The sequence below is a fragment of the Marmota monax genome, unplaced genomic scaffold, assembly GCF_021218885.2.
Source record: "Marmota monax isolate L192 unplaced genomic scaffold, Marmota_monax_Labrador192_F-V1.1 WCK01_AAM20220418_F8-fsc00132, whole genome shotgun sequence".
In the NCBI taxonomy this organism is placed as follows: Eukaryota; Metazoa; Chordata; class Mammalia; order Rodentia; family Sciuridae; genus Marmota; species Marmota monax.
The window spans coordinates 7301752-7323579 of NW_026695199.1; the positions used below are offsets into that span (position 1 = coordinate 7301752).

The window sequence follows — 21828 nt, forward strand, 5'->3', positions numbered from 1 at the left end:
GTAAGTAAAATCTGAGGAACTATTCTGGATTAATAGAGACTGAAAAGTAGTATTAGTGATCCTGAATTGGATTTTGAACTAAGGAGGAGAAACATATTGGATCATTGAGTCAGGTGGTAAAATCTGAGTAAAATTCATAGATGAGATAATATTATATCATATAGAAGTCAACATTCCTGATTTTGGCAATTGTGTTAGGTGGTTAAGTAAGTGTATTTCCTTATTATTAGGAAACAGGGAAATACACACCAAAACATTTAGGAGTGAAGTGGTATTATGGGGGGTTGGATGTTTAAGAAAAAAAATATTCTTCATAGACAAGGATATCATTAAGAATTCTTTTTTAGAATTGTGATGAAATGCAACATTAAATTTAGCATCCTAATCATTTTTATATTTAAGTAGTGTTAATCATATTCACATTGCATTGCACTGTATCTTTACACCTTAACCTTGAAAAACTGAAACTTTATATCCATTAAACACTGTTTCATCTCTCACTGGTCCTAGTCCCTGGCAATTACCTTTCTTTATTTTGTATGATTTTAACTACTTTATATAGTTCTTATTAGTGAAATTGTATAGTATCTGTCTTTTAGTGACTGGCTTATTTCACTTAGCATTATGTTCTCAATATTTATCCATGTTGTAGCATGTGATAGGACTTTTAAAAGACTATAATATTCCATTGTATGTGTTATTTAACATTTTCTTTAGCAAGTCATCTGTCAATGCACATTTTGTTTGTTTTCACCTCTTGGCTATTGTAAATAAAGCTGCAATGAATGTGGGTGTGCAAATAGCATTTAGAGATCTTTCCTGGAATTCTTTTAAATTAATATATAACTTCCACCAGAATTTGTAGATCATATGGTAATTCTATTTTTAAGTTTTAAGGAATTTCCACTCCATTTTCTTTCTTGGATGTACCATTTTAAATTCCCATCAACAATGCAGGAGTATTCTGACTTCTCTGCACCCTCTCTAACATTTTCTATTTTCTGTTTTTTTGATTGTAACAATCTTAATGGGTATAGACAATATCTCATTGTGGTTTTGATTTGTAATTCTCTTATAATGAATGATGCTTAGCATCTTTTCATATACTGTTGACCATTTTTATATTTTGCTTTGGAGAATTGTTTACTCATGTTTAATTGTTTTGTGTTGGTATGGTATAGTATTTTCTTATGCATGCTGAATATTCATAATATAAGATGTGACTTGCAAATATTTTCTCTCATTTTGTAGGTTGCCATTTCACTCTGTTCGTTATGTCCTTTGAACAGAAATTTTAAGATTTGGTATAGTCCATTTATTTATTTTTGCTTTTCTTGTCCATGTATTGGTGTCATATCCAAGGAATCATTGCCAAATCTCATACCCTGAAAATTTCCATTTTATTTTCTTCCAGGAGTTTTATAGTTTTAGTTTTTACATTTAGATCTTTAATTCATTTTTGTATTTGTATATAAGGTCAGAATACAACTTCTTTCTTTTGCACATGAATATCCAGTTTTTTCAACACTATTCATTGAAGAAACCCTTTTCTTTATTGTGTAGTCTTGGGACCTTTATTGAAAATCATTTGGCCATATATGAAAGAAAAGAATATATTTTCAGGTTTTCTGTTTTGTCCCACTGGTCTATATATCTGTTTTAAGGCTAGTACCACACCATCTTGATTTTTGTTGCTTTGTAGTGGGTTTTGAAATAAGGAAGTATTTTGTTGTAGTTGTTGTTGGTACCAGGGATTGAACTGAGGGGTGCTTAACCATTGAGCCACATTCATAGCCCACCTTTTCCATTTTTTATTTTAATACAGGGTCTTGCTAAGTTACTGAGACTGACTTTGAACTTGGGATCTTCCTGCCACAGCATCCTGAGTTTCTGGGATTACAGGCGTGTGCCACCATGCCTAGTGAAATCAGGAAATTTTAAGTTTCCAACTTTGTTCTTTTTCAAGATTGTTTTGACTATTTGGAGTCTCTTAAGATCCCTTGAAGATTTCCTATTAATTTTAGGATGGTGCTGTGGTTTGTAACTTGAATGTCCCGCAAAGGCCCATGGGTTAAATGCTTGACCCCAGGGTTGTGGTAACTGGAGGTGGTGGAACCCTTAAGAGGTGGGGTTCAGTGGGAGATCTTTAGGTCATTGGGAATATGCTCTCCAGGGGGTAGTGGAACCCCAACCAACCATTTCTCTTTTGTCTTCTGGCTCTGAAGTGAGCAATTTACTGTGCTACATACTCCTACCATGATATGTTAGTACAGAACCAAAGTAATGGGTCCAAATGATCATGGAATGTGACCTCTAAAATTGTTGGCTAAAATAAGACTTTTCTCTTTATAAGTTAGTTATTCCAAGTATTTATTATTATAATGGGGAGTTAACTAATTTTTTTTTTCTATTTCTGCAAAAAACAATTTCATTATAATGTAGAGACAGATTGCTTTGAGTACTATGGGCATTTTAATAGTATTAAAACTTCCAAACCACAAATGTGGAATTTCTTTCAATTTATTGTATCTTCTTTGATTTCTTTGACAATCATTTGGTACTTTTCATAAAATAATTTTTACAATATAATTTTGACAAAGTTAATTCAAACATTTTTTATTCTAGGGACATTTATGAATTCACTAATATTTTTCTTATTAAAATATGGCAGTAATATTTTATAGCTTAATCTTTGTTTAGACTGTTACTTCTTTGGAGTAAATTCCTAGACACTGATGCATGTATAAAGTAAAGGTAAATAAAGTAATGTCTATTTGGTGATTTTATATTATATACTGGAATACTTATATACTGGAATATTCATACAAAAACCTATGGGAGAAAAATAGGATTGGTCAAAAAATTTGTAGGAAAACAAAACCTGATTCTCATATGTATGTTGATGGAGGATGTGTGTTCTACATGCCAAACTCACTATCTCAATGTAAAAGGAAAACTAAAGGAAATACTGGAGATCACTGAATATGTTCATAGTTCTGTGGTAGTCTAGTTTCTATATTTCACCAACATCTGGGAGAATTCTAACATTAGGGATAGTGCAGAAGTAATGTACTAAATGTGATGATGATACTTAATCTTTACCTGAGCCTTGATTTCTCCTTGCCATAAGCAGCATATTGTGAACAGACTCTATTTGACATACTGGTAAGAAGAGAGAACTGTCTCATATGAAGTCTCTAGAAAAAAAGTGACAAAATCTCATCAGATGATTAGGATCCATTGAAAACAGTGTGCACAAATAGCAAAAACAGAGATGTTAATTTTATGATTTTTTGATGACTAGAAAGCTGAAATCTGACAAAAGTAACAGTGATATCTCCTTTCCTGAGGTGGCATATTTATTTTCCAATTAACTGCATGTGAAGAAGACATCTGAGAACTCTTAATAAGTGCAAAACCTCAACATCTACCATTATTTAAAAGAACGTCATTACAAGAAGAAAAATAGCACATGACTATGTAATAAGCAAAACAGAACCTACCTCTTTCAAAAAGCATACAGTTGGGCTTGCGGAGGTACAGCAGGTTCCTACCATAGAGAGATAACTCTTGGTGTGACCAATTAAAAGTGGCAGAGGAGCTTGTCCATAATTACTGGAATATTCATACAAAAACCTGTGTGAGAAAAATAGGATTGGTCAAAAAATTTGTAGGAAAACAAAACCTGATTTCTCATATGTATGTTGATGGAGAAGGATGTGTGTTATATCAGATTTTAGTTTGTTTAAAAAGCACAAAGGACCTAGAGAAACAAGTATAATACTAGTCTTTTAATAAATATATATTTTTAAAAAACTAGTTGTCTGAATTCCTATGAGATCTGCTTGAAGCAAAGAGCTGTTTGTCTGTTTGTTCACTTAGTGTCTAGCCAAGTGCATCACCCATCCATATTAGGTGTTTATTAAGCTATTTATTGAATTAATTACAATGAATGTACTTAGCTGGTTTACTCAAATTTATTCTTATTCACCTCAGTTTATTATTCTGGACAACTGGTATGTATAAGCATACTTAATTGTTGAGAGAAATCATTTCAATTTTAAGGAGCACAAATCCATGGATTAAAAAGAAACTGAAGTCTTAGGCAAAATCCTTTTTGAAAATTTATAGGAATGGACAAGCAAGTTGCTATAAAATTATTACCAATTTGAATGACATTACTTTTGTGCAATATATTATTTTTCCATTTCCATAAATTGCCTTTTGTAGTTTTTTTGTACATTTTTTATGACCTTCTAAAACTAATATAATCAGAGTATAATTTGGCTCCTCATGAATGTTAAGCAATGAGAGGGTCAAAGTCACATGTTTACTTTTGTAGTGCATGTGTCATGTTCCCAATGCCCTTTGTATAAATTCAGTACAAACCAGGAACCTTTCATTTTATCACTGTTGTTAAAAGCTTTTTTAAAGGGCCACATGATCAACATAATTGGTATTAGGAACATAGGACCTGGGGAGCTTTAAATAAAGAATTTGAGCATGATACTTGAAAGGGACACTGGGAGCTCTCATTCTCTCTATGACATCAGTATAAACCAACCTCAGAAATCTTCCTGCCACTTGTATTCCGTAATTGCTATTGTGAGCTGTTTCTGGAAATGTATAGGAGTGAGGGGGAAATAAAGCTGTTCCTCTCATATGCTTTCTTGGAAAGTATCTAGAAAGGACATAGCAATCAAGCTGCTTTGATTTTATGGATTACCTCTAGCATAAGGGCAGCCACAATAGGGGCTGTGAAATATTGGAAAATATGTCATGTTTGGATAGGGGATCCAAAGGATTCTGCTTCAGATAATAGAACCTAGGGTTTGTGGGTGGGAGTTTGAGAGAGTTGATTTCATCTCTGTCTGGGACAGACATAAACAATAGTCAGCACTGACAAGGAGATGAGCTGTCTTGGGTGAGAGTCAAGTTTCCATCATTGGTAGTTGTCTGGGTTCCTAGAAGAGGTGTTTTTGCATAGAGTAGCTGGTTAGATTCAATTCATTTCAGATGTTTTTATGACCCAAAGTTCTTTTTATAATGAAAACAACTTACTGGTCAGCAAATCCCTTTGGATCTTTTCTGAATGCTTCACAGATTTCATCATTTGTTGGCTCCACATAGGTAGGAAATTCTTGTGGCTGGTGTTTCAGGGCAGCCATACAGAGCTTCCGTTCAAGCCCCTCTTTGGTACAGCATTCAGGAGTTCCTGGGTGTACTGGGAATGGAGAGTCACTTTCACAGGACTTGGCAGATAGTGCTGAGGTCTGCAAAGAGAGAAGTAAAAAAGAGAAACTTATACAATATGTGCAACCTTCAGGCTTGTAGTTCTCCATTCAGTATGATATCTTAGTCTATTATTTAAAAATTGTCATCAGTAATCAAGTGTTCATACAAAAACTCCAGAGATGATTTCAAACCATGAAAAGTTGCACAGATATAGTTTGAGGGAAGTATAGGGTCTTATTTATGTTAATAAGTGAGTCTCCTCAGAGTAGAATAAAAAGCAGAACCTTCATTAACAAATGGACATATGTTCTACTGCAGTCATTAGAATTTTATCCTTTGGCCCAGTGTTCCTCCATGGGGATTTTAACATCTATGAGGAGGAGAGGGTCATTTGGAAAAGTTCCACTGATGATTCTGGAAAAGTTCCATTGATGATTCTCCATATGTATTCTGTTGCGGTTACGCCCCTAAAAATGAAGACTTTCCCCTGCCCCCTTCCATTCCTTTATTACATGAACAGACTCTTGACACTTGACTGCTTTAGAGTTCTGTGTTGGTTTATATTTTATCTAATGGTTCTGGAGCATGCTTCTGCATCAGAATTATTTGTAGGGTATGAAAAAGTCAGAAATGCCTGGCTTACACAACCCAGAAATTCTGATTCAGTAGGTCAAAGATAGGACTTGAAAATCTGGTTTTCTCAAAGTTTCAAGATTTGTTCTCAAGTGCAGCATGGGTTAAGAGCCTCTGGGAGCTCTGTAATTGCCTCAACATGGCCAAACTGATGCTTGAAGCACCATCAAAGCAATTGTAACAACAGAACATGTTCTTTTAAGAAATAATTTGATACTTAAAATGATAGAAAAGTGATAGACATCATAGAAAAAAGAATTAGAAATAGTTTTATGGAAAAATTACTTATGTGGGAAAATAATTTGATATTATTATAATTATTTTATATGTTGCTCATCTTTTTAAGGTAAAACTTCTAAAGACCTTTCCTATCAGTGAAGAAGAGCGATGTGATGAATGAGTTTTGTTAACCAACTCTTCATCCTCATCCATACCTACCTTATCAGCCTCTCAGAACTTAGGAATCAGGTTCTCTTTAAATCTTATATCTCCTATTAGATCATTTACTTTTCCTTTCTATTTATTTTCTTGGCAATTTTTCTCTTTTGCCTTTTAAAAATTATTCCCTTTCAAATAAAATTAGAATGTAAACATATCAACACTCCCCCCCTCCCTCACTTTTCTAAATATCTTGAATAAGCAGGAGGAAGGAAGGTGTCATGCAAAAAAATATACCAACCCTTGTTTTCTTAAGCTCCAGGACTATAGAGACAGGTCACAACTTTGGATGCATTAGCAAATAGATGAAATAAAATTTAAAATATGCTGTGATGTTTTGACCATGGTTGACAGTTTGATGCTTGTTTAGTTTGAGGTGATACAGAGGTGAGGTTGAAGTGACAGTTATTTACGAGCTTGGTGGTGGAAGAAAATTATTGTAGAATTCAGAGAAAGTAAATAGCCAGATAAAGCAATCTGTGAGTAAGAATATTCATTGTACAGAATCTGTTCCAATCAGATCTTTGAACACTGTTTCTGCAGGCTAATAGGTCTTAGCAGAGAGACTAATGTGTCTGTGGAGGCCTTTATCAAAATGCCTCTAAATGTAATTTGCATTGGGCCTGATTACTCTATTAGTAACTTGCTAAAACTACCCAGGTTTCACATTTTTCAATTGTTTATAGTTTGTACTCTGTCATTTCAGAAGTTTAATTTCTGCATATATACTATAGAGAAAGTTAACTTGTAGCCAAGTGTATGTATGCAATTTTTGAACCCCCCTATCATTTGAGGCCATCATGAAAGTATTCTGTGGCATGTGGTACCAGTGCTTACATGATGATAAAGGTATAGGCAGGCTTTTAAGCTGCATAGCATGTACTAAAATTATTTTAAGAGATTCATGAGTTGATATTTGTAAGGTGCAAATTTATAATTATTTAAAAAACTGGCTTTAGTGTAAGATCTGAATTCATATTCTTTAACTACTTCTCACCAACAGTTATATTTAGTAAGCCCCTAAGTTACTTTAGCCCAGTTTTCTCATTTGGACCATGTAGGAATGAGTAAAATGGACTAACTCTGCTAGAATAAACCTGGGATCTAAAGATAGTAGGCTTCATATTCCACCACCATCTCCAGTCCAGGAGTAGATAAACTTGCTGTCTGAAGTTTCCCTAAGACATGGCAGAGGGACCCACCATGGCTTCCTTCCCTGGGCCACTGTAGGGAGGGCCAGCCACATAAGCTCACCCTGGTGTCGTAGCAGTCAGGGTCAGCCCCCTCTGCACAACAGTCTTCGGTCAAGGAGACAACTTCTTTCACAAGCTGGCTGACCTGTTCAAATGTGCCACTGGAAAATTTTCTGCTATATAGGACTAGTGACCTGAGGAAAATAGTAAGTCAATATATAGTTAGCATTTAATTTTCTTTTGCATTTTGATACATATTAAAATGAGGTCTGTATATTTGTTTTTTAAATGGAATATTTTATACGTTTACTTTTATATTTTGGTAATGAAAAGAATATAACATTTAATTTTTTTAAAAAGCGGTTTTTGTTCTAAGAAAATGTATCTTGTAAGCAGTAGCAATTGGACTTGGAAGTTCCATTAAGTCATCCTGATATTATATGCTTTGAGAACCCCCCCCCAAAGAACCTGTTCTGTTCCTTTTTGCCTCTGTTTGCAGAGTCCTAGAAAGTGTTATAAATATATATTTTGATTTCCCTTAGAAAACTATGCTTACCTACTCACTGTAATCACGTTCATAAACTTACTGGTGACAAATTCTTAGATCACAGTAACCACAGTTCAACTGGGATCTTTGAATTTCTTCCATTTGCCTGACATCCCTGCCTACATTGGCCTAGGACTCTGTCCTTTGTCTTCTCAGAGGTCATTTCAACTCTCCTTCAGTTTTGTTCTAGACCAAGCCTCCAGGGTGAACTGAATGCATACTGCACACTTACAGAGATCTGAAGTCATCTTTTCCCAGACTAGCCAGTTCCTGGCAGACTTTATCCTTTTCATAATCTCGGCCTAGGACCAGAAATAGAAAATTTGTATCTTTTCTCTTTTAATGAATTATTAAATTAAACATACATGCATGAAGTGATAATCCACATGGTTTATAGTAAAGTAGCATTTTATCAATATCTATTTGCAGTTTCATTTTTGGAACGACTTTCTAGCTGTTTTCTCAACATAGGCCACCATTTTATGGCATGCTGTTATTAGACAGCAGGAAATAAAAGAAACTAATGTTAAGCAGATAATTCAAATGGTAAGTGTCAACTAGTGAGTCAGAATTTATTAACATGAAAATTATTCTCTCAGATTCCATCTTTATAGCAATGCCAAAATGGGACTGCTTCCTCTTCCTCTCTCTCTCTCCCCCTCCCTTCTTCCCTCACTCCATTATCCCCATCCCTTCTTTCCCATCTTTATGTTGTTGTCTCAGTTTCACTGAAGGCTTCAAAGGTGCAGCAGTCTGGCTGGGCAAAATAACCGGGGGGGTGGGGTAAGGGGGGAGGGGGTGTGTGTGTGACAAGCAACTTGTGAAGGTTGATACAGCGGGAGCCGCTTTATTGTAGGACAGCAGAGGTATTTATACATAACTGAATACACAGCTTGACTCAATTTAGCATCATCCAGTTACAGCAATCAGTCATTAAGGAATCCTCATCATCTTAATAATTATACACAGCTTAACTTAATTGACATAATGTAGACACAGCAGTCAGTCATTAAGGAATCTCCATCATCTTAATGGCTTGCTGGCGTTACTTCTCAAACCACTCCTCCTGGCAAAGTGCCAGGTGCCATCTTGACTTGTCTGTGGCCCTCAACACAAAGGAAGAAACAACAAAAAATAAATGCAGAAAGTTCTTAAATTCCAAAGTGAAGGGACAGCCCCACTAATATAGGACTTTAAAGGAGGTGTATGAGAGTGAGCATGGCCACACTGGGTCTATTACCATCTCCAGGGTCTCTAAGGGAATGCTAAGAATCCCTCTGGTAATAAGATGGAAATTAGTCTTTATCCTCTTGGCTTAAACATTGGGAAAGTCATCTCAGAGATTATACTGATAACCACTATCATTTATTTTATCCCCAAGATGTCCTTGCTTGTCTAACAAGTATAGTTCTGGGAATTATGAATATTCCTGGGTAGAAATTTTTGTTTTGTGGTTGGGAGTGTAGATGGTGATGATTGGGTACAAACTAGGAGTTTTTGTTTGTGTTTGTTGTGGTAAAAGATTCTTTGTAGAATTAGTAGATTTATGATAAAACCTGTTGACTCCATATTTTTCAGATTGACAACCCAGAATATATTTTTAGGGTGAGAATAGTCAGAATTGAGAAACAAATACACATTCTTCAGCTGCATTTTTTAAAATTCAATCTTTACTGAAAAAAACAGAAACAATCCAAACAAATTAAGGACCACAATGAGTTGATGCCCAAGATGATCATAAATGCACATTGGCAAACCAGACACCAGACAGGGCACAAAAGCGGCAAGACAGCTCTTTCTTCAAAGCCCTTGACCACCCCCAGGAGGTACAGTGTTCCACATGTCCTAGAGAAAGAAAGCAAAACCCCTGAGCTGACAGAGAGGCCTGAAAGCGGGCAGTTCTGAAAACTGATTTCTTATAATCCAAATCGTTGTCCTTGTGGCAAGGCTTTGTGACCCATTTTTTATGAACAGTGCTGTTACTTTGTTCTGTGTATTTGTAAGACTAAGTACAGTTAGACTTGTCACCTGCTTTTACTTAATTTTAATGACCAACTTCTTCCTGTGATCTTGACTGACATAGAAAGCTCCTGAAATTTTTACATGCTCAAAAACATCTTTTAAAAAACCAGCTAGGAGACTAAAGGGGGAAAAAGACAGAGGCCTTACATATTCTGCAATGGGGTAGGGGAGAAATCGGGGATTAGCAATCATTCTCCTAGAAGAAATGCAAGGAATAGTCCCTGAAGTCCGTTTGGGGAAGAAAAAATAATCCTCCAAACCCCAAAACAACCACCTAAATGCCCATTTACTGAATAGACACACAAATGTGTTTCCTGGTTCTTTCCACTGCCTAGCTGGGGGTGGGGATGGGAGGTGTGAAGGACACCATTCCATAATTCTGTCATAAGCAGGTTTTGGGGACCTCACACCTGTCCAGAGTGTGATCCTTGCTACCTCATCCTGTGTCATGGGGTGGAGGTGTTGGGGGAGGCTGAGCAGGGGTGGCCTGGAGAGGTTCTCCTTTCAGAGCTAGAAGGCCATTCCAAAAGCCCCCTCCCCCAACACTCTCAAGTCAGCCATTGGAGGCAGCCTTCTGTTCAGGAGGAGGTTTGGCTCTGTATCCTGCCACACTGATATAGGTCAGGGGCATTCTCCTCTTTCATGTCCAACTTGAATCTCTCAGGCTCCTGTAAAACCTTGACCATGAAGTCCTGGAATTCTGTTTGTAAGACACAGCTAATTGAGTTCCATCATTTAAGAGCTTCAGGACATTGGTAACATCAGCTGCTGAGACAAAGTACAGAGGCATGGAGAACTTCCTGGCAAAATTGAAGCTTTATAGCTATAGGGTCATATGTATGTCTATATCAGTTTTGCTGGACATACAATGCATGGAATCTCCGGCCTGAACTTCTCAAGCTCTGTATACCAGAAGTTCAGGTTTTTATAAGTGACTTTACTCTGCATATTGAACACGATGATGTAGGCATGGGCCTTATGGTAGTAGAAGGTGTGCATGCCTTGGAACTGTTCTTGGCAAAAAGTCCATGAGGATGATCTTGCAGTCCGAAGTGGCCCTGTGTTTATGCAGGGTCAGGGCTTATGTGGACAGCTGCTATAGTTGAAATCCATTCATGAGGAATCTCTCCATGAGTTTAGACTTGCCCACTGCATTGGGCCTCAGGCAGATGATCTTCAGGTTGTCATCAGCATGGAATTTCTCTTGGTTAAGCTCATAGGATTTGGTTCTGTCCCCTGACATTGACTTTTAGTTGTAGAGACGCTTGGCCACATGGTCTTGTCGCTGTGGTCCAGTGCGAGGGCTAGAGATACTAGGGAGGCTACCGCACTCTGGCCCCACAGCCCCTCTGCCCCACTGGCCCATATTACATGCAGTGCCGCACTCAGCTTCCTGCTGGGTCACATCCCTGCAGTGGTTAAGCAGCATTTTAAAATTAGTGACCAACTGCAATGAATACCATCAAAATCCCAAGGGGGATCTCACAAAAAATAGAAGGAAGACTAACACTATAGAAGAAATAGATGGAGAGGGAGTAAGAGATCAGGGAATGGGAAAGTACTAGGGAATGAAATCTACCAAATTAGGCTATGTTCATGTAGGAGTATACCACAATGAGTCATGTATTATACTAATTAACAATAGTGCAGGGGAAGAGTTCAGTAGAGGAGAGTAGGTGGATCAGTGAGGGATGAGAGAAAGGGAAGGTACTGGGGAATGAGTTTGACTAAATTATGTGTATGCACAAATATGACATAAAGAATCCCAGAATTATATACAATTATAAAGCATCAATAATTTTTTAATTTTAAAAATGAAATAAACACAATAACAGGCTCTAAGAATAATGATTTCAGTCTTTCCTAAGTGCTATGGCTATGCTATTATTGTTTAGGAGAACTTTAAGTTCTGCAGTTTTGGGGAATTTAGAACACATTAAAAAATATTCCATGCAAGATAGAAAAGACCCACATGTTCAAATCTGACATTATTCTGGAAACTAGGAGAAGGCAATAGGATTGATAGAGATAATGGTCCATAAAATCCAAAGGCCACTTAAAACCAACCCCTGTTTGTCTGAGAACATTAGCACAAAGTACTTTAAAAAAATTAATTGATAAGTTTAGAAGATTGGATATTGTAATGAATTCAAAAGGTCAAAGTAAGGCAGACATTTTTCATTAATCATTGATGGTATTCTAAAAGGCCAAAGATTAGAACATAGAAATAATATAGGTTAGAACTACCCTTGTTTAATAAAGAGATGTACTTTAGAATGTCAGGAGAGCCATTTTATGTTGTTATTAAACTAGAGATAGGAAAAATAGCCGGCAGTTGCAGAGCAACAGCTTTTAGGTCAATGTAAGAAAACTTTGTTACAAATATGACTAATAAGTAGCTGAAATGATAGCAACATTTTGAAGAAGAAAGTTTGTCACTGGATTTATTAAAAGCTTTCAATCCCCCCACAAAAATTAATTTAAATAACTAGATAAAATAAAGTTCAAAGCCAGCCTTAGCAGAATAGCAAGGCACTCAGCAACTAAGTGAGACCTTGTCTCTAAATAAAATATAAGAAATGGCTAAGGACTGGGATGTGGCTTAGTGGTTAAGTACCCCTGGGTTCAATCCCCAGTACCAAAAAAAAAAAAAAAAAAGATGGTTCTTGAATTTAATACAAGATTGTATCCTCATGATCCTTAAGATCATTTCCCAGGGATTATATATCAGTACTTATGAATTTCCCCCAAAAGTTTATAGTGTTTTAAGCTATAAAATATGGTTCTAATGGAATTTTTTATTTTAATGCATATGAGATTATTGCTTGATAAGGTCTCCCTATAAAACTGAAGAGATTATTTTTATGGGTATTTGTATTGGGACAATTCAATTACATTCAAAGTGAACCCCTGCATTCAAATGGGTTATTGCCAATGAACACTTTGAAAAATATTTTTAGCCTTCTGATTTCAGATTTCTCATTTCTCCTGAAGTTTTTTTGTATCATACATATGATATGAGAATGCAATGTGCCTGAGAAAGGAGTACAAATGAGCACTATAGATTATCTCATTAAGTAGTTTTAATTAAGTCATCTGCTTGTTTGCATACAAGTGCTTTAGAATTCATATCCATATGCACAGTTTTAGTTAGAATGCATATTGATGGGAGAAAAGTGGGAAATCAGATGGACTGCAGAAAGCTTAAAGTGGTTTGAGAACCATTTTTGCTGAACATTCAGCCTTGGACATGAGAAGAAGCAAGGGAGGAAGGCTCAAAAGGGAGGCCCTGAGAAAGTTCAGAATTCATATATAAGGATAAACTGCTCTTATAAAAAATGGCTCATAAAATAAGCTATTGCATCTTGATCTTTCAGATGAACTATCCCCCAAACATATTTCTGATAAAAATTCCTTTTATTTTATTTTATTTTTTTTTGAGAGAGAGAGAGAGAGAGAGAGAGAGAGAGAGAGAGAGAATTTTTAAATATTTATTTATTTTTTAGTTAGTATGTGGTGCCGAGGATCGAACCCGGGGCCGCACGCATGCCAGGCAAGTGCGCTACCGCTTGAGCCACATCCCCAGCCCCCAAAATTCCTTTTATTTATTTATCCAAAGAGAAGATACCTAGCTTACAAGGCTAGGGAAATATGTTAATCATTCTCTCATTTTGCAAAAAACCAAACAAAAACAAAAACAAAACAAAACAAAACAACAACAAAACAAAACAAAGCAACATCAATAAAACCCAGTAAATAAATACTGAACTTAATTTGTAATGTGAGTATTGCATATTGACTCCCCACAGCAATTGAATACTGCTTAGTAAATGTTTTCTACACTAGTTACCTCAATCTGATTCATATAGTTAAAATATGTCTCAAGTGAATTGTAAATGACATACTCTGTCCTTTACAATTTAGTCATAAAGAAAATGATTTGGATCTTGATATGGTGCCAATAAATATTGGCGATCTTAGTGACTCTTGTGAAATCATTTTTTACCATGACTCAGTATTTAATTAAATGTTTACAAATTTCATTAACACAAAGTTTTACTTTTTGTAACATCATAACAATTTTTATCTGTATTGTGAAATATTCTGGTAAGTCATATCTAATTCTGGACTTTTGAAAACAAATTTGATTTACTCTGGGGAAATATTTATTGCTTCATGCACTTTACCTTTCCCAACAAACCAGACAGCATTCACCCATATGTGCAATAGATGATTTTTGAGGACTTTCTCTGAGCCAGGTGTTGGGTTCACTATTGAATCTGCATATATAATGGAGACCAAGAGAGACATACCTCTGCCCTTATGGAACTTTTATCCTAAAGACGTGATACCGGAAGAAAAAAAAAGATATCTTGGGTGCTTTCACTCTTTTTTTTTGGGGGGGGGGTAACCAGGGATTGAACTCAGGGGCATTCAACCACTGAGCCACATCCCTAGCCCTATTTTGTATATTTTTATTTAGAGACAGGGTCTCACTGAGTTGCTTAGCACCTCGCTTTTGCTGAGGCTAGCTTTGAACTTGTGATCCTCCTGCCTCAGCCTCCCAAACTGCTGGGATTACAGGTTATGTACCACCATGCCCCGCATTCACTATTATAATCTTTCACTAATACCTAATCTGGTCTTCTAGGAAAGCGTTTTGTATATCAGGTGCAATAAATGGATCCTAAATAACATTGACTTGAGTTGATGCTTATACAGGATGCTAGAAACATATGTTTTGGATATGAGGTGTCTCCCCAAAGCTCCTGTGTTAATCCAGGAATGTTCAGAGATGAAATGATTGGATTGTGAGAGCCATAACCTGATCAGTCTATCCTAGTTTGAATTGACTTACTAGGCAGTAATTATAGGTAGGTGGAATATTGCTAGAGGAGGTAGCTCAGTGGGGCATATCCTGGAAGGGTGCATCTTCCCTGTGCCCTTTTTTCCTTTTCAGCTCTGATTCCAGACCCCACAAATGGAGAAGCTTCCTTTTGCCATGTTCTTCTGCCATGAGTTTCTGCCTCACCTTGGGCCCAGAGGAATGGATTCTGCAAACCATAGGCTAAGCCTCTGAAACCACGAACGGATTTAACCTTTCACTCTTCTAAGTTGTTCTTGTCCAGTATTTTGGTCACAAGAATGCAAAGCTGACTAATACATTGTCTCAAGTTGCTATTTTCCTTTTGTGTTCTGGAGAATCACAGGATTTTGAAGTTCTGTTATGTATTCTATATTTTTGCAATTTCATTTTTTTGGCATTTCTATTCTGCATTGACATGCTCAACTCTTTTAGAAAAGGTAGGTACATATGTTAGTGTTTACTTTAAAGAATATTTACCTATTAAGAATATAGCTTGCACTGTTATTCAAACTAATCAGTCTAGATACTGGTGATTTCAGAGTAATAATTTTACTTGACAAATTAAACACTGGTCTGGTTTAAAATCTTCCCTGGTTATTGGAGACTGATATATCACTAGAAATATTGTCAATGAAGAATAGGGAATTTAATTAACACTTTTTATTACAATTTTCAGTTTTTAAATCTCCATTGACATTTTTATGTTGAGCATCGATTTGAGATTTCATATTAATACTGATGGCTGCAAGCAGGTGTGCAGGTTTTTGAGTTTGATTCAGTGGAAAGAAATTCAATCTTTTAAGATTAAATTTAAGACCTACATAACAGTTATAGATTCACTAATCTAGAGGAAATTAAATTACCTCTTAGGATTATATCAGTGGAAAAAAACTGAACTTCATTTTAGATTTTGAAAATTTGAAAACAGTGGGAGACTTAAGGTCAATGAGTTAGTGACCCCCAAACTACAGCTGCAACAGAAGCAGCCTCACAGACTCATTCAAACTAACATTCTTGGGTTTGTACCAAGTAGTATCCTACCTTTTAGATACTCATTAAAGTCCCAAAAGAAGCATTTTTTTTCATATATGTGTCCTAACTCTCCTTCTCTTCATCAATTATGTAACCTCATCTACAATTTCTTTTGCAGGAGTACAGATAGGGGAGGAATTTTCTCTCTTGCATTGGGATGGGTGAACGCAATCTCTGCTGCATCTTGACTTGGAAACTTAAAATGCATTGCTGTACTTAGGTTGTAAAGCAGCACTTTTTGAGTATCCCTTATCTGAGACCAGATGTGTTTTAGATTTCAAGGTGTTTTAAATTTTAGAATATTTATATAGACTTTGCCATTTGAATATCCCTAATCTGTAAATGCTCAGATTTTTGGATTAGGAATTCTTGGTCCTTATAAGGGTAAATAATAATATAATTACAGTTAACATTTGAGCACCAATAATTTGGTGAGTACCAGTCTACATATTTGACACACATTTTCCTTTAATCCTGACAAAAACATTTCTAAGGTTGTCGTTATCACAGTTCATCTCCAATGTACAGCACAGCAAAAATTGGGTTCAGTATTAAACCTGCGTATATAATGGAGTCCAGGAGAGACATATCTCTGCCTTTATGGAACTTTCATCCTGAAGTTGTGATATCAAAAAAAAAATAGGTATCTTGGGTGATTTCACTCTTTTTTTTTGTGTGTGGGAGGTGCTGGGAATTGAACTCAGGGGCATTCAACCACTGAGCACTTTAATAACTTAATCTTTGTGTATAATTAATTTTATGAAAAAATGTGTTTTAACTTTTAAATAATCAACATTAATTTTTTGAACATGTTTTGTCTATGAGTTAGAGAATTACTCTATTGGAATTTCTCACTATTCTATTCATGGTGTTCAAAAGTCATTATTCATGCTTTTCTGAACTTTTAATTTATGACTACCAGTACTGGAAAAGTTGATGGTTACTCTTTATTACCACCCCACCTCATTAAAAGAAAAAAAGGATTTGGTATAGGGAAGGGCAAATAGTTTGACTGAAAGTCTCAGTCAAGTTCTTGGGTCTCAGTAGAGACAGGGACATGAAATAATACTTGCTAGGCATTTGCTGATAGATCTTGTAAAGAAAGTCAATACTAATTATGTTTCCCTTAAGCAAAATTTTTTATTCAAGTTTGTTCTGGTAAAAGGTCATATTTAATTTAGAGGTTTTTGATGCCTGGTACAGTTTTAGACACAAGGTATACTTTTTTAAAATCCTGTATCAAGGATGTATTATAAAATCTTAAGAAATTGTCATTCAATAAGGGAGGACAAAGTTGTATTTCTATATTGTACTCCTTTGATGAGGTGATATAAATAGGAATTGGCGGTGATTCTGTTTTTATGGTTAGCCATACACTATCTAGCTCAATTAAAACTTCAGAAAAGATCAATTCAAAATGAATTAAAGAGTTAAGTGTAAGGCCTGAAACTGCTTAACTTATAAAAGAAAGAGCAAGGGAAAATTATACAACATTGTCTAGGCAATGATTATTTTGATGTGACTTCAAAGGCACAGGCAACAAAAGCAAAAAACAAACAATTACATTATATTAAAATCTTCTGTACAGTAAACGGAAAGAAAGCAACAACCTATAGTGTGGGAGAAAATATTTGCAAACCATACATCTGATAAGGGGTTAATAACCCCAATATAATCTGGGTGCTGTGGGGTAAGCCTGTAATCCCAGTGGCTCAGGAGGCTGAGGCAGGATGATCATGAGTTCAAAGCCAGTCTCAGCAACATAGTGAGGCCTAAGCAACTCAGTGAGACCCTGTCTCTAAATAAAATACAAAAAATGGCTGGGGATGTGGCTCAGTGTTGAAATGCCCTTGGGTTCAATCTCCAGTACTAAAACAACCAAAAAAAATCCTAAATAAGTAAGAAACTCAATAAAACACACACACACACACACACACACCCCAAATTAAAAAATGGGCAAATGTCTTGAATAAACACTTCTCAAAAGAATAGGTATATTTGGCTAATAGGCATAAGAAAAATGTTCTCAATACCACTAATCATCAGGGAAATGCAAATGAAAACTACAATGAGATATCACCTTTATTTGTTTGAATGGCTATTATCAAAAATATGAAGGAGAAGTGTTTGGGAAAATACAGAGAAAAGGGAACCCTGGTAATTTGTTGGTGAGAATGTAAATTAGAACAGCTATTATGGAAAATAGTATGGAGGTTTCTCAAAAAATAAAAATAAAAAAATATAAAACTGGGCTGGGGATATGGCTCAAGCGGTACCTCGCTCGCCTGGCATGCATGGGGAACTGGGTTTGATCCTCAGCACCACATTAAAAAAAAATAAAGCTGTTGTGTCCACCAAAAACTAAAAAATAAATATTAAAAAATTCTCTCTCTCTTAAAAAAATAAATAAAAATTAAAAAATTTTAAAAAATAGAACTGTCATATGATCCAGTATTAAAAGAAATTGGCATCAATATATTGAAAGGATTTCTGTATACCCACGTTCACTATAGTATTATTCACAAAAGCTAAGATATGAAAATAACCTCAGCATCCACAATGGATGAATGGATAAAGAAAATGTATTAAGCATATACAATGGAATACTGTTCAGCTCTCTGAATGAAGGTAATTCTGGCATTTACAATAATGTAGATGATCCTGGAAGACATTGTGCTAAACAGACAATTACAGTAAGCCAGGAACAGAAAGAAAAATGCATGATCTTATATGTGGAATCTAAAAAAACCAAGGTCATAGAAGAGTAGAATGATGGTTACTAGTGGACAGTAACTACTGTAGGATGGTGGGGGTGGGCAGGAAGGAATGGAAAATTATTGGTCAAAAGATGCAAAGTTTCAGTTAGATAAGAGGAATAAGTTTTGAGATCTTTTGGGAAGTAGGGTACCTATACTCAACAATGTATTATATGTTTAAAAATAACAGTAAATTGCAAATGTCTCAGCACAAAAAGTGATAAGCAAGTGAGATGATGCATGTATTCATTGCCTTGATGTAATTTTTCTACATTGTGTATATGCACATGCCTAAAAAAATCCCATTTTAGCTGGGTGGGGTGGTACACACCTGTGATCCCAGTGACTCAGGATGCTGAGGCAGGAAATCACAAGTTCAAGGCCAATCTCAGTAACTTAGTGAGGGCCTAAGGAATTTAGTGAGACCCTGTCTCACAATAAAAAATAAAAAGAGCTAGGAATGTGGCTCAGTAGTTAAACACTCCTGGGTTCAATTTCTGGTACTAAACAAACGAACAAAGTCACATTATGCTCCATTAATGGATTTATCAATTAAAAATAACTTTAAAAAATCTTTAGAAAATAATGCACACAAATAATTTTCTTTCACTGTTATTAACTTATGTGTAGCTAAATAGTTGTTAAAGTTATACCTATATAACCTGAAAATAAATTATGCAATCTAGTGGCAAGGAGTCATTTATATTTCTATTATCATGCCTGATTTTTGTCAAGCAGAACCTCTGAACCATTTAAATGTGTTTTAATTACAGCAGACTAAACATGGCATGATAGGGTTTAGGTAGACATTCCTTTGAAGATTAATAATCATTCTTCTTATAATTACAAAAACTAGATTTGTGAATTTTTTTACCTTATTTTAATTTTTCTTGTGGGGTATGCTGTTGATACATATATACATTGTACAATATTTAAATCAAATTAAACATATCCATCTCCTCCAATATTTATCATTTCTTTATGGTAAAAACTCAAAAAATTTTAAAAAGGCCTAAACAATTATATAGCAATTATCTGGTATATTAAAGTACCAGCAAGATTTGTATTTCCTGAATGGGATACAATTTTCTAAGTTTCCTTCTAAATCCCATTGAGAAACTGGGAGTTCATTATCAGTCATGTATAAAAACTGTAATTTAAATGGGACATTTCATAAGCATTAAGCATTCAGTGATATTTTGTACTAATCTTTGTGATTTAGATTGTATGAAGTGTTCAATAGCACTCCATTTATCTTAGTAAGATTAAATAGAGGCTTTTGGACAAATAAATTAATAATGACCTTTTGCTAGTATCATTTAGGTAGAAAATGCCAGTTTCCCCAAGATATGTACTAGGTATTATATTCCAATTTCACTAGGATGTAATACTTAAGCCATATGGGCTATGAGAAATTCAAAGGAACACCCATGAGATATCAGCTCTCTAGAATAGTAACAGGCAGAGAAAAACTGCAACTCAAACTAATCTCACCCTATAAGGCTGCTTGGAACCCAGGAGTCTGCTGAACCTCTTTATCTGTCCACTTTGTAACTTCCTGCTAGGAAAGAGCACACATAACTTCCAGGTACATCACTGACCTGGTCTTTGGGTCAACTCAGAGAACTGGTGAGTAGAACTTCTCCTAAATACTATGTATTTGTTACTTACAAATGTATTTTATGTGTCTCAGAATATCATCTGACCTTGGTAAGACTGAAGTTCAGATAGTTAATGGAACTTAGTTGAGTTTTTGAGTATCCATTTCATCTGGGACTAGACTGCTGAGAATGTCAAAATAGAGATTGCAGAATGTTCTGTAAATACCCAAAGAACTTATAATTCTGATATGAAGTCTATGCACACATACTGAGTCAGCAGTCCAAGATGGTAACTCACATCCCAGGTTTAGTCTTCATGTGTATTTCCAAGACTTGGTCCATTACTGGACCATTGTGTTCATACATTCTGATCTGAACCAGCCTCAGCAGGATTTTTCAGGCTCAAATCTTCCCCAGGGAAATCTGGGGCAAAGGAAGGAGTCTTCAGAGTTCCTTGGAAATTACCCACACAATTTATTTTACCTTCTTATATTCTGTTTTATCACCTACATACTTATAACTTACTTAAGGATATGTAGATGAATATGACAAAATTCAAAATAATTTGTATGAAAGTTGCAACATCAAGGAAAAGTGAGCATAAGAATCAAATAGAGATTATACATATTACAGGTAAAAAATTATAATTTCTGGTGAAACACCTTTTATTCCACTGGTTAAATAAACTACTAAAATGAATATGAACGTATGACTTGGGTGAGGCTATTAACTGACAGCCTAAATGAAATTTTTATTTTACAAAGCAGGATGAATTCAAATTTTCTTATAAACATTAAAATCTAACAAGAAAAGTAAGTTGAAACTGATATGGAAGTTTCCCAAGCTGTGAAATTCAAGAAGTTGTATACATCACACAATCTATGTTTGCATCATTAACAAAATATTTTAAAGATTGCCTGAAAATGAAGACACTATTGGAAGAACAATTTCAATGAAAAACATTTCAATTATCTTATTTATGGTTCTCTTTCATAGTCAGAAAATTCTTATGTGGGAGGTATTTGAAAAATAGTAATGCATTTTCAAATACTGCATGTATATGATTCTTTGAGGAGGATCAAAGAAATCTCTTAGCTGACTTTATGCATTATTGACATAGTATATTATGCTGTCAATAGGGATCAATATTTGAGGTCTGAAATGCCTAGACATGAATCTGTCTCCAGTTGCATTATCTTTTAACAGTTAACACATTTCTAATTTCAAACCATTCTCTTCAGATCTTATTTATCAGAAAGAGTAAAGGGATAGTTAATAAATTATATAATTTCATTTTCTTTTCTTTCATGAGACCTTATTTTTTTCTTTTTTTGCTATTCCAATTCAATAGTATATGCATAGTTGAACTCACATCAATCCCTTGTTAATTGGTTCTTCTCTCCCCCAACACGTTCATCAATTCTTCTGTTTCTCACCCTTTGTATAATTTTTAAAGGGGTAATAGAAAATTTAACTCATAATACTTATTAATCACAAGAGAAAT

The 21828-nt window shown here is 35.2% G+C and overlaps 1 protein-coding gene and 1 pseudogene across 1 annotated transcript in view; both read right to left on the minus strand.

Moving 5' to 3' along the window:
- The window catches only part of Gc (GC vitamin D binding protein), a 39026-nt gene that overhangs the window by 17031 nt on the left and 167 nt on the right, over window positions 1–21828 (minus strand). The window contains exons 2-6 of the mRNA XM_046428694.2: window positions 8279–8348; window positions 7561–7693; window positions 5062–5273; window positions 3504–3636; window positions 3103–3197 (exon numbers count right to left, since the gene is read on the minus strand). Of these exons, the coding sequence (XP_046284650.1) occupies window positions 3103–3197; window positions 3504–3636; window positions 5062–5273; window positions 7561–7693; window positions 8279–8348 (643 nt within the window). The remainder of the gene's footprint in view (window positions 1–3102; window positions 3198–3503; window positions 3637–5061; window positions 5274–7560; window positions 7694–8278; window positions 8349–21828) is intronic.
- Window positions 8356–21827, minus strand: LOC131423592 (rab-like protein 2A; annotated as a pseudogene).